Source organism: Harpia harpyja, chromosome 8 (genome assembly GCF_026419915.1).
Source record: "Harpia harpyja isolate bHarHar1 chromosome 8, bHarHar1 primary haplotype, whole genome shotgun sequence".
In the NCBI taxonomy this organism is placed as follows: Eukaryota; Metazoa; Chordata; class Aves; order Accipitriformes; family Accipitridae; genus Harpia; species Harpia harpyja.
Genome location: NC_068947.1, coordinates 43,690,139 through 43,703,738, shown reverse-complemented (window position 1 = coordinate 43,703,738; position 13,600 = coordinate 43,690,139). Strand labels below are relative to the sequence as shown.

General features: G+C 38.0%; 1 protein-coding gene across 4 annotated transcripts in view; it reads left to right on the top strand.

Moving 5' to 3' along the window:
* Positions 1-13,600, top strand: part of ZPLD1 (zona pellucida like domain containing 1) — a 68,110-nt gene that overhangs the window by 41,090 nt on the left and 13,420 nt on the right. For all 4 annotated transcript variants that reach the window (XM_052795008.1, XM_052795007.1, XM_052795006.1 and 1 more), the window contains 4 exons: positions 3,406-3,519; positions 8,738-8,958; positions 12,061-12,242; positions 12,910-12,982. In XM_052795008.1, the coding sequence (XP_052650968.1) occupies positions 3,414-3,519; positions 8,738-8,958; positions 12,061-12,242; positions 12,910-12,982 (582 nt within the window). In that variant the 5' untranslated portion in view covers positions 3,406-3,413. The remainder of the gene's footprint in view (positions 1-3,405; positions 3,520-8,737; positions 8,959-12,060; positions 12,243-12,909; positions 12,983-13,600) is intronic.

Genomic DNA, 13,600 nt, shown 5'->3' with positions numbered 1-13,600 from the left:
CGTTTGGTAGGTCTTTAAATCCTCGACTGTCTCTTTGTCTACACCTGGCCTTTAAAGCTCTTTTGTTCTAGTAATGCTTGAGATAGTTGTCATGTTCTTTTTGTGTTAATGGAAGTCTTGCACATGGATTTTTACCTCCACCCCCCAAGCCAAGGGAAAGAATGGTTCCCTTGCTAAATAGAAAATACCAGAACTTGTTTGGAAGAGATCCTTAGGTGGATGGGTAGAGGCAGAAACGTTTGGAAGTAAAATTATTTAAGTAGCTATGACAGGAATTTTTTGAGGTGATTTGGGCATTTCAGTGAGACTAAGCACTACACTGTGAATGTCATAAACAAAACGTGGTAAATCATGTAAACATTAAGATCCTTGATGAAGATGCTCAGCAGAGAAAACTAGAGATGAGGGCTGAAGACCATAAAAGAGAACTCTTGGTACATCAGTGAAACCTGGTATGGGTTTGTCAATTAAGAGTTTCATAGATAGAAAGGATCTCATTTCCCTTGCAGTATATGGTGGCATCTTTGGAATCATGAAAGTTGTCTTAACAGCCAAATATGTTTGCTACTAGACCAAAGAAGCACTTTTTTTGGAAAGCACCAAGAGCTGTGTTCCTCGAAAAAAGCTTGAAGAATTGCATACTAAGTTGAAGAAAAAAGGCAAACATCTTCCACATCAATTTGTTTACTCCTGGATTATAAGTCACCCTATTCCTGACACTTACACGTTACCTTTCTTTTTTTGTAAATTGAATTTTCATTTCATATTCATGTACAGGCAATAAGATTATAATGTTCCTGTTACTATTTTAATAAAAGTTCTGTGCTGCTTTAATTGGATTAAATGTTCAGCAGTATCAGTATGGTACAAATCTTTTTGTTAGGGTGCCTTATACATTTGGAGGACTGAAGTTTTAGAAATTTCTGTTGAGAAATAAGTTGCCAGAGGCCTTTAAGAATAGGCTGGAAAAGCAGGTATGGCTGCCTTGATTCTTGCTGGTGTGGGCAGATAGGTGAGGTTGGCCTCTCAGGGTCCTTTCTATGCCTGCAATTCTCTTGAGGAATGAAAAATAATACATGTTCCTGACTTATTTAACTGAAACCAGCAGTAGTCAGCTCAACTGATGATGTGGATCTGCATGTTGATCCATATGCGGATGAGTCAATAGCCAGAAAGCAAGTAGGACATTATTGGTTGCGTTAAAATCTGATTTGTTCTGAATACAGCTAGAGAACTAATGCTATAAATACTTAATGTCTTAATTCAGCTTTGTTCCTTAGCAATCATATCTCCTTCCTCTGAAATACAGCAGCAGAAGTTAAGTTTAATAATTAAAATTTTAGAATTTATTGTAAGTTCTGCTTTTCATCTAAAGTAATAGCTACAGCTTTGTCAGTGTTATCTTTCATTAAATTCTTTTCAAACAGTTTTTTTTAGTAACAAAAAATACTGTGGCAGTTAGAAAATTGAAGTCAGATTTAGATCTTGGTAAATTGCCCTTGATTTATACCATTGTAATGGACATCAGAAACCAGCTCATATACAACAGAACAGTAATAGCCACTTTATCGATGTAACTGCTGTACAAGCAGAAGTAAGGCTCCAGTATGTTGGAGAAATGCCAATTTTCCAAAGGAAAAAATGTTTCTTTCAAAATAAAGTGTGAATTTTCATAGTAAACAAACAAACAAAATGCTACCTTACTGCTCTGTCTGAGAGTAATGGAGATGGTGAGGAGATCATGAAAATAGAGGTTTCATAGCAACCCAGTTAAATTTTATTTTCTTTCTTAAGTTTTCACAATTTTTCATCAGCGTTAGCTACAAATGTTGTCAATCTGTACAGGCATCTAACGGAAAAGGAGTAGAGGGTCAAAGACTGCTTTCATTTAGAGTTTTGTATCCACCTGAAACTAAAAGGAGGTTGCATTGTTGCTATAGGTCATGCTTTGAGGAAGCTGTGCAGAACTTGCTAGGAAAACTGCTTTTGGGTATGAGAGCAAAAGTTATACCTGACTTCCAAAACACGCATGCTTAGCAGGAAGTTAGCATTTCCAATTCTCCATTTTTATTCCATGTATTTCCAAGCAGAATTACACATGAGTGAATGGCTGGACTGACTTTTTAGTAGAGTTTGGCTCGGTGTTTTATTGTAGTTGGTTGGTGTGCCAAGAAAGAGCACTTGGGAGTGTCATCTATGGGTCTGTCAACACAAGGCTTTAAATCCCAGGTTTGCATACTCTGTGAGCCTGATTTGAAAACTAGTGGAAGCCTTTCTATTAATTTGAGCAGACTTTAGCTCAGACTGCTGTGTAGCCACGAAAGATCCAGTTAAGAGTGAGGGTTTGTCTTAAATGTTCTCTCCGTGTGCTGTTGTCTGCTCTTCTCAGCAATGCAGGACAGCCACTTGCCATGCCAGATATGTCTGCGTTTAGGTGTGCTGCATCTATGGAGTTTACAAATGTTCTTTGATGTCCACTTGGAGAAAGGTGATGATCAGCATCTTTGTTATCCATAGTCTCAGAGAAAGCAAACCTCCTAAATCTTAGAATTGCTTAGTTCCTGTCTAGGCAAATGGAGAGCATTGCTGTGTTTGAGGTCCATATTGGCAGAGATATTTTCTAGAATTACAAAATCTTATTAAAAAAAAAAAATCAGTAACACTTGGATTCATGGACAAAAATCTCAATATTTTGGGATATTTTTAACAAAAGCATGATTCGGATATATTTTTGGTTGTGCTAAATACCACAGGTATTACACCTTGGAATTTTCCTCCCAAAAGGAAAAATTACTCAAGACACTAGAAATTCATGTGTTCTTATCTCCTGGTCTGGTTGCCAGATACAATTCAAGTAGATGGAAGTGTCTGTGCCAACTCTGTACATAAGCTCAATGCAATTGCATGCATGCTTCAAAGAACAGATTTTTGGCAAATAGATATGAACTCATTTTTATTCTAGTATCTTGAGCCTGAGAATTGCTCAGCAAGGCATTTATCTGTATGGTTTTCAAGGACTTGGCTAAAATAAAACTATTGTTCTAAGATGTCTTTCTCAAAGAATTTTTACACTGAAATGTCAAAAAAGCTGTTGGAGTTTAAATATTTAAGCAATGCTAATCTGTCAATCTATTTTAGGGATTTTTTTTCCTTTGATATCATTCTGGAGTACCTTTTTTGCCACAAGTTATGATTAAAAGCTGTAGAACTTAATAGAAATTACACATTATACTCAGAAGTAGAGAAATGGGCCCTGCTGCCTGTGGCCTCTTTCTCATAAGCTTGTGAGCTTTATCCCCAATTCCTTTGCTGGAGACCATAACCTCCTGAGTGGTTAAATGACTGCAGTAAGCATCTTTAACGCAATGAACAGATGTGTGTAATAACCACCTAATGTTTTGCTAGGTTTTGCAATGGAACAGGTATGGTTACTGCTCCTGCTGACGATTAAAGTGCTTTCAGTGACGGCTCAGTTCAATGGATACAACTGTGATGCTAACCTCCATAGCAGGTTTCCTGGTAAGTGTTTAATAGACTTTTTTCTAATGGCTTCTTTATTGTCTTGGTTCAAAGCAGTGCTTATTTTTAAATACAGAGCTTTAAATCTGTCTGAAGCCTGGGGGTAGGACTCCACATTAAGTGAGTGTTAACTATCTCAGTGACAATGAAACTCCTCTAGTGTTGCACTTTACTTTCTTCTTAATTGCACAATGGGTCAAATTCAGCCTAGGAGTAACGAATACAACTCCCCTCACATCAGTGGGGTTTGACCTGCTTTTTCCAGAGCTCTATCCTGTCCAAGAAATTCACCAGAGATCATGTTGCTGTGAATGTTCTCTATAGATTTAAGAGTCTGAAACTTCTGAGTTTTCTTTCATGTTTTATCTGGGTAAAGAGAATATAATTATGTACTTTTTATGAAGTAAAGACATATATATCGATTTTTGAGCAAAATGAAGTTGATGGCAAAACTTAGTGCCTCACTTCAACATAAAGTACTTGGCTAGGGGCAGGTGAAGGAATGGGATGCATCTATGTGTGATGTACACTCATGCCTCTGTGAAAAAATGGGAATTAAGTTGTTTTGGGGACATCAGATGTCTGGAGCTGTTAATACAATGAGAAATAGAAATGAAATTTCAGTCTTAGTGACATGTGTATCAGGGCTTACTCAGCTAAAGAATGCTTTTAGTTTGTTACATTGCTTATCCTTACTGCCTCAGTTGTTTCTGGGACACAATAATAGTAATAAAAAAGGCTGTGAATACTCTCGCTCACATCTTGTGTTTCTGAGGTAGGAATTGAATTGAACAGTATAGTGATGAACTCTCAGTATAGTATTACACTGTAATACCTTTCAGTGTTGTTGCTTTCTGAGTAATAATACTAGTTTTGATTTTTTTCAGGAAGGATCAGCTCTTTTATTAAACTTAAGTCGGCAGAAAGCCTACAGTCTGTTTATTGTTTCCTGTGTTACCACCACACTGCTAGGTGCTTTGTTGACTTAAAGACCAACAGTGGTTTGATCCTTTCTCACTTAATCGATGTGAATATGAAGAGCAGAGAAGTAAGACATGCAAAGAAGATCAAATATGTTGTTTCCATTCCTGACAAAATCACTTTTAACTGAGTATTTCACAAACTACTTCTATATTCCTCTTCTTAGGTAAAGTTTTACAGGCTGGCCTCAGAAGTGTGAGTGAATTGTGCCCACCTGCCTCGGATCTACCTCTTGTGGTTTTTCATGTAATTGTTTTTCTGTTTCAGGCTTCTTGAGAGGATTGCAACAGCGAGAGGGAAGTTTAGAGTCCTCTTTCTGTGCTTTTTAAATTTTTCTCTGGTCATTTTTTGCACCAGCCCTGTGCCAAGGTTTTATATTTGCAATGTGATACCCGTGAATTGAATCCAGTTCTTATTGTGGGTATTTAGGGGCCTCTTGCAGTTCTGCCTCATAAAAAAGGGTCATATCAGATTCCATGTCTGCCAAATCTCAGGGACTTAGGAGAAAATCTGTTTAGGTTACAAGTAAACATTTTTTTTTTTTTAAGTAAATGCTAATCACCCCGCACTGCCCGTAGGAGCTGAGAGTAGAGTCCTGCTCTTCCTTGTTTGTGATCTCAGGCAGTAAAGATTCAAAGGTTGGAATTTAATCAACAGTCTTAGTGCTGATTTTGAGAGATAGGAAAGAAAAATAATTCTGCTTCTTAGTAGTGCATTTGAGATGGAGGTAAAAAACAGAAAACCCTTTTGTCCCTAAATTTGACAGGTATTATTTTCAGTATGCAGAAGGGACTGCTATGTAATGGGCTGTGGCTAGTGGAGCTGAGTGAGGCTGCTGGAGCTCGGTTTTCTGGGTTCGAGAATCCCAGAAGACGGGTGAAAGCATCTCTGCAGGGAGAAGGGGCTCACTCTGGCTACGCTTGCTTCCCCAGCACTTGGCTCAGGCTGTAGCTTTGAGGGTGCTGGCCTCACCATCTTCAGAGTTCAAATGTAAGGGGAGTGGAGAGAGGGAGGTCAAAAAGGAGAATGTTTCAAAACAAGTATCTCTCCAGGCTGAGATACTGTTCACAGAGCCTGCTTATGGATACACTTTCTTCCTGTTCCTTATTTGTTCCGCCCAAGAAATCTTGTCGGCTGAAATTCCAAACACAGGGTGAGAATGGACTTTCTTGCAGAGGTCTGTGGTGTGCAGGTACCAGAGAAGCCATTGGGTTTTGAAGTTGTCTGCTCTTTTTCTTTAAATGTTGTGAAGAACAGAAGTTGTCTTTCAGCAAAGATGAGAAATTAAGCCTTCCTAAAGGAACCTTGGAGCTCATCCATTTTTCATTTGTTTGTGCTTTTATCATTCATTGCTTAGGTGACTTCTTGCATAGGGATGGTGCTGCATAAATTGGATGATAAATAATCAGGCAAGACTTTTGTTTCTGCAGTTTGCAGGTTTATTTTAGAGTGCAAGTACTCAATAGCTGGCAGGGATGAAGAAAAAACCCCATATTTGGTACATCGAAAATTCTGTGACTTTTTATACCAAAAGCTAGATGTGTTCTAGAGAGTGTGTAATAAGGTTAGATCCTGTCATCCTTCAGAGAGTTATCTGGAGAGAAAAGCTTTAGTTCTGCATTGCAGTAAAGCATAGCTTTTAGAAGGCTTTTGGGGGATGGAGCCATAGCAGCCCGGCTGTCTTCAGGTGGGAAATGCAGAGTTTTGATTCAGGGGGCTCTTGCTGTAAGTACATACTGAGAACATAGTAGAAGCTAAGAAAATATTGCAGCTTTTTCACATATGCTATGCATTTTAATTCACTAGCAAAGCAGCGATTTGATCAAAGAGGAGGTTTGTGCAGAGAAGCTGGTTTTGCACTCCAAGTGTCTTTGCACGCCTCTTCTGGTGGAATGACTTTTGTCAATGGTGTTCTGTGGCAAACTCTTATCCTCTGCCGGTTTTTCGCTGCCTGCTCTGGGGTGAGTCTTGGCAACGTGTGGAAGGGTACCATAGCAGAAGTGGGCAGTGGAGCTATCGGCCTTTGCCTGATGTTGCCATGAGCCTGTCCTTGATTCAAGACGGTCTCTGTTACTGTAGTATCTATCTACCTCTTAAGCTTTACTCTGTTTTGTATGTGACACTGCTGTGAGTACTGTTGACTATAGGTAGCTTGTGTGATTTGAGTCAAAAAAGCCGAGTGGTTTGCCTGTATGGAAACTCTGTGACAAAGAGGTCATTACATTTAAGGCCCCATCAGCTGGGTCACCTAACCTTCAAACCATCTCTCCTCTCTTAGTCGGAAAACCAGAAGCTTTTACTGCAGGAATGCAAATATTTTTTGTTTAAACTTATACATTTATAGGAATAATATTTACCTTTCTAAATTCACAAGAAATGAGCTAGATATTTAGCATCTAAAGATCTATTTGCACCTAGTTTCAGATTAATTTCTAAACAAATAATGTTGTTTTAATTCCAGAATGGACTAATTTGGCAACAATACTTCCTTGTAAAATAGTGGGCAGAAAAGGTTCAGTCTGGAAAGGTTGTTTATCCTCCTGTATAGCACAAAGGTTGTTTTTGTACTGTATGGTCTCATTTCCTTTAGTGTCAAATGAGAATTTTGTAGGCGGTAATGATACCTTAACAGGTAAAGTAATATCCTGCTTTTTAAAAGGCTTGAAGTGAGTTATAAAATTAACTGAGCTACTTTATATTACATCCTGCAATTTGTTACAATCTGACTGTTTGTGCATTGGTCCAAGTGTAAAGGTGCACTTTGCCATTTGCCTTATTGTACTGTTCTCCCTTAGTATACCCATTAAATGGATCATAACAGTCCTCATGTAGTGAAAACCAAGGCATGCTTCTTCTTGATCTTTGTACATTATATTAGTGGAATTATATATATGTACTAACCAGGAGAATTTCATGCCAAATCACTTCAACTCATGTCTTGCCTCCAGTACCTTTCTGCCCAAATTTACACCCAGTAAGTAACATTTATCACCACATTATCTCAGGACTGAGTTTAGCCTGTTATTTCCTGCACTTGATTGTTTTGGCTTTAAAGCCACCATTAAAGCTGTCTAAATTAAACTGCTTGTGCTCCTGTACCATGGGGGAAGAGCTAGTTCATTGTAATGGAGATTTCATTTCCTCTCTGTTGTGACAATGCAGTGAAACAATTCATTTCAGCAGGCTTAATGGTATAGTATTGACTGAAGTTGTTCTGCAATTTTTAATAGCACTTCATCTTTAAGCAGATGTAATAAATGAGTTGTTATATAAAGGAGTAATGTGGTTTAACATGGTGCAGTGTGTCTTTTTGTAAAGCACTAGGGGAAAAAACCAAAATAGCCCCCCCAATCACCTACAGATACAGAAGAGCTTATAGAAAAGCTATATTATAGCTCTGAAGCAAAACAACCTGTTGCTTGTGCCTATATCCTAACCTGATGCTTTTCCATTGAAGTACATAAAAATCTTCAGAACTTTCAAATAAAAGGTCAAAGTCATCCAAGAAGGTTTTTTTGCTGTTGTTCAAAAATTGATCAGTTGTAACAATTGCTGTTTTCTAGGTCTTTCGTATTGTCATAATGTGCAGAATGAAAGATTGCAAGATGCTTTGTAGTATCGATCATTGTCCTTTCAAGAGCCAACTGATTTTTCATTAAAGCTAAAGTTGATGGTTCTTAAAAAAACTCCCAACTTTAAAGATATCATAATAAATTGCTCTGATACGCTGTTGATTGTACTTCAAAGTCTGCACAGCCTGAGACTGTGGTCTCATACAAAGTGGACTCCAGACAACCTCAGACAAATGCACCTGACTTCCATGCCAGAGTGGGCTGGAAGGCAGAGCTTGGCCTCCTGAGTTTCTCAAAATTGCTGGAAATTTCTGTTCCAGAAGGGGGCTGTTTAATCAGACTCCAAATATTTAACCACTTGCTTTTTTCCACTCTGTTGCAGTGCTTTGGTTATGAATGTGCTACTAAATGATTTGCTGGGGAATTTTAGAGTAATGGTTTTGTTGCGTGGTAGATTATGTTACTATGTTAATTCTCATTTTTTCTTTAGTGAAGTTGTAGAGTCAAATCTGTTCTTCAGAATAATGCAATTCTGACCTGCAATTCTGAGGTCTAAAAATTGATTCAATCAGAAGTTACAACACTAGACTAACTGCTACAATAATTACATGGTGATTAGTTGAAATACATCTTCTTACAATGTCTTTCCCTGTATTTTCTTGCAGCTGAACGAGATATCAATGTTTTCTGTGGAGTACAGACAATTACTATGAAGATAAATTTTTGCACAGTTCTTTTCTCTGGTTATTCTGAGACAGATCTGGCACTGAATGGGAAACATGGGGATGCCCACTGCAGGGGTTTCATCAATAACAACACTTTTCCAGCAGTGGTCATTTTCATCATCAATCTGAGTACTTTGGAATCCTGTGGAAACACTTTAGTGGTAAGACAAAGTCAAAGTGAAATTGTAGCATGGCTGTTTATGCATAGGATCAAGCGAATGGCCTCGACAGCATTGTATCTTTTACAGATGATGTTTACTTTGTCTTGCCCAGTTAGCAATATATTGCATACATCAAAGAAAACTAGAGGAAGTAGGTAATTTATAATCCTGATTACTAATGAGAAAATGTGGTGGGACACACATTTGTCCTCTGATTAGAAAGTATTTTTTTTTCCAGTAGAAAAATGAGATTTTTCCAAGCTGTTTTTAAAACTCTTGCTGAACCTTCTCAAATACCCACTTGAAAAATGAAAATAAAATATTTTTAAGAGTGGGTTAGGTAGAGGACAGTTATAGTCTGGGTACGTACTTCTGTGCTCTCATATGAGAGGGGCTTGCTGAATGATCTTTTATGTTCTGTGATAAGGCAGTGACTTCAGGCTGAACGTCACAGGGGAGATAGTCTGGCCAGAGGGCTCAACCCACAGTAAACACCCCTGCTAGCTGTGCCATGAGGTGTCGCACCTTTTTATAAGATCTCAGCTCAGTATGGAACTGTCTGGCAACAAACTGAAGTTTTCAAGCAAATTTTGAATGTCGTCGTCCCCGCCCCCCCCCCCCCCCCAAAAAAGGCTGTCTAACCTTTGCACTTAATTCATAACAAAAAAGTCAAGATGTGGGACTGAAGTTCAGATTCGTATGTTCAGCTCTGATCTCAGTGCGTGGCCAGTCTGTGCTATGGTGTTTTGCCATTTTGCCTGGTGGTGTGACTTCAGTGTCTTCATTTTATGTTGCTGTTTCATGCATGGATAATGCACATCTTTGTACAGCTAATGACTAAATCTAATCCTTAGCTGTGGGTGAGTTTTTGGAACCAGAATCTGATCCAGGAGCTGACTTTGAAGTCTGCTTTGTATCAATATAATTTCATTTTCTTCAGTGAAGCACTCTCTGAATGTGGAGAGAGGGGGAAGTCATGTCTCAAACCCTCTAAGTCAAGGGAGAGGAGAGCTGTACAGTTTGTGTGTATATCACACTGTACAAGCAGTGATGACTTCTATCAAAGTATCTGTATCAAAGTATCTATGAATAACTTACAAAAGGAAGTGTAAAAATGTATTATTTTTAAGGCTTATATTCTATCTGGAATTCATACTTGCACTTGATGATACCTGTCAGTTTTTATAACACCCCCCCTGTTTCGTTGCTAATAATTTTGCAAAACTGGGCTGAAATGCTCGATATGCTCTGTGACCTATTTACCCCAGGCTGAGTTTTCTTTTAAAATTTCAACAAAACCGCAGTTCAGCAAGTTCAAGATCCTCTTTTCTCATTTTCCCTGAAAAGCTGTAGCACTCCTATGACTTGCAGTAGAAGAATTTGCCAGGAAGCAACTTCTTCCTGTTCCCGTGGAGTCGGTCACATTGTAAACTCCCTGAACTTGCTGTTTGATTATAATTGTGTGAGCTTCATGTTTAAAAACAAAAAAAACCCCACAACAGTCTGGTAAGTCCAAATAATTGGAGGTCCCCATGAAGCCCCCCACAAGGCTGCACAGGATACAAAGACAAAGTAGCAGCTGCTAAAAATATAACGAAGAATTCCCCTCATCCTCTCCCAGTTTACGCATGCTGTGCCACAAACAAAGAGGATAAAGGAATGGGAAGAATTTCTTATCATGTTCCCCACACTGGAGTAGTACAATCCCATGCATTTCTTGGCTGCGTTTCATAGGAAAGACCTTAAAACCCATTTTCAATAAAAGGAAAGGAAAGACAATAGTTCAGGCAGAACTCAGGTAAAACCCAGGTCTGTCTGTAATATGGCAGACACAACTTTTTATTTTTTGGGGGTGCAGTGGTGAGGAAGCTAAACAGAGCTGTAGTTGGCTATACTACCTTAGTGCTCTAACCTATGTTTTATCGGCAAGGAATAGATCCTAGAAAATTTGACTTTCATAATTTTCCTGCCATTTAGCAAATGATTAGGTATACTATTGACAAAGTGCATGGCTGCATCTGTCTTCTAGCTGTTTTTTCTGTAGCCAAAGAAATCAAAATACCTACTGTGTATCCTGTGCTACTTAGTGCAAAATATTACAACTTGTGTGCACCTCAGGATGATTCTTCCATAATGAAATGTCTTTTTAAGAAACTGTGTATTCTAAAGCTATTGAAAGCATCTGTTTGCTAATACAGTTATGCAAAAGAAATGCTATGATGGAAGTCCAGTGCCACGTTAATTTGCCTTATTGTGTATGTGCCTACTGAGACAGTAATTTGTGACACTTATCTGCTGTTTTCAAACCACCCCCTTATTCAGATCAGTAGCTACAGATGGAGTGGGGCTGGGCTGCTACCAGGAGGAAAGAGTGTCCTTCAGTTTTCTGGAGAGCTGCATGTTATTGCTGGCTCTGCACACTCTGTGAGCCTGAGCAACACAGGATAGCACGTGTCCAGGGACTGAATTAAGGTTGCATTGGCATTAAGGTTGTATTAATTTTCAGCTCTTGCTTTTCTGACAGTTTTTCTTTGCACATAGTTTGTAATTTAGATTTAGAGATGTATAATGTAAACAGAAACACAGACTCAAAGTTCAGCTATTTGGCTTGTATCTGCTTATAAAGTACATTGGTTTTGATGTGTCAAAAACAAAGCTAAGAGTGACAGTGTTGTTTTTGTGAATGAAATTGCTTGTGTATCGGCTTTATTATTGAATATGGAAGCTCATTTTAAGTTCACATTTTTTAACCGTAATAAAGTTCCTTCAGCTTTTCCCAGTAAGTCACGTGAATTCATTGGGAATGCTCGGGAAAAAAGTACCTACCAAAAAAATATGCTTCCAGGATTCATCAGTTTTTTTCAAATGTTGCTCAAGTCTGTGTTTTAAGAACAGGGATATTGCTTGTGAACTGTATATGCATGATTTCGGGGAGGTAAAAAACAGAACACAGGGAACATGTTATTAAACTAAATTAATTTTTGAAGGATTTTCTGAAGATATCTCTGGGTAAATTATGGACTAAAGCATCAGTGTCCTTAGGTATTTTTTTGTTCCACAGTTAACTTTCTGATAAGAGTAATTTTCTATCTTCCTCAATAGGTATCCTCAGCTCGAGGTATCAGTGCTTATGGAAATACCTCAGTGGTACAAATAGGTAATGTTTCAGGCTATATAGATACGCCAGACCCACCAACGATTATCAGCTATTTGCCTGGGCTTCTGTACAAATTTAGCTGTAGCTATCCACTGGAGTACTTGGTTAACAATACCCAGCTTGCTTCGTAAGTGTGCTTTTCATTTCTGTGTTTCATTCCCATGTTTGTGTAAGGCCATATATGTGTGTATATATGCATGTACAGCTAAATATATGCATGCCAGAGCAGTATTGTTAACATAGTAATTTTTAGTTGTGCAAGAGTAAAGGAAAAGGAAAAAGCACTGAAAGATGCAAAAGAAAAGAAAATTCTGTAGCATCATTGTATGAGATAATGTAGTTTATGAAGAGCTGTCTTTATGAAGAGAGCCTTAGATAATGTAAAAAACTTCCCTTAAAATTCAGGTGTTCTGATGACAAAATGGTAGCAGCAAAAAAATGGAAATTCTTCATGAAATAGTTTGTAAGCACGTGAATATAGAGTGCAAGAGAAAATATTTCCATGAGTAAACCTTGTACATCATGAAAAGTGGGTTCCTTTTGTCACTTTGCCTCTGCTAATTATTTTTCTGATTTGTTTTTTCAACAGTATCCATTACTTTCTGCATAGTTAAGGTTCTGTCAGTGTTGCCACTATAAATTCCTATTTCTGAAGTTTATAACCCAAATGCATGAATTAACTCCTTGTGATATGACTCACTGAGTTTTTCTAATGATAAAAAACACTGAAGTATATGAACACAAAAATGAAATATCTTTCTTCATGATGGTTTTCGTTTCTGGTTCTGTTGTAGGTCATCAGCTGCTATTTCTGTAAGAGAAAACAATGGTACATTTATCAGCACTTTGAATTTGTTGCTTTACAATGTGAGTATAAAACACAGTAGTATGACCTGGACTAAATTCATCTCAGCACTATGTAGGTACAAGTTGGATTAGCAGAGCCAAAGTATAGACTCCTCTTCATTATTTGCTTTTCCCTTTCCACTCCTCCCATGAACTAGACCTTTCATCCAGGCATCTTTCATCTCTGAGTTCCCTTGTCCTTTTTGTTTGCATGTACCTGTTGTATTTATATGGCTGGTCTTTGACGACACACACAGTCTTTTCATCCTGTATTTATATAGTTCCTCAGTTTACAGCTCTGGCTTTCAGGTTGTAGTGTTGTGTGACTAATCCATTGTAGTAATAACAATCATACTCCAGAGTGCATGTTTGCTCTTGTGTTTGCATTTATTATGTTTATGTGTATGTGTGTGTACATATTACCATATATGTGTGTGTGTGTATGCGTATAGGTATATTGTACTGATACAGAGAGTAATCTGTAGAATTCTGTAAAAATTTTCCAGTCTTGTTCCCTTAGTAATAAACTGTAGCACTTTTGCTGGGGTATTTTTATGTTCAAGCCTCATCAGAGTGTTTTGATCATCTGTAGTTGTAGTGAGGGATGTGGGATTTATTCCAAATCTATAGCCCACTGCA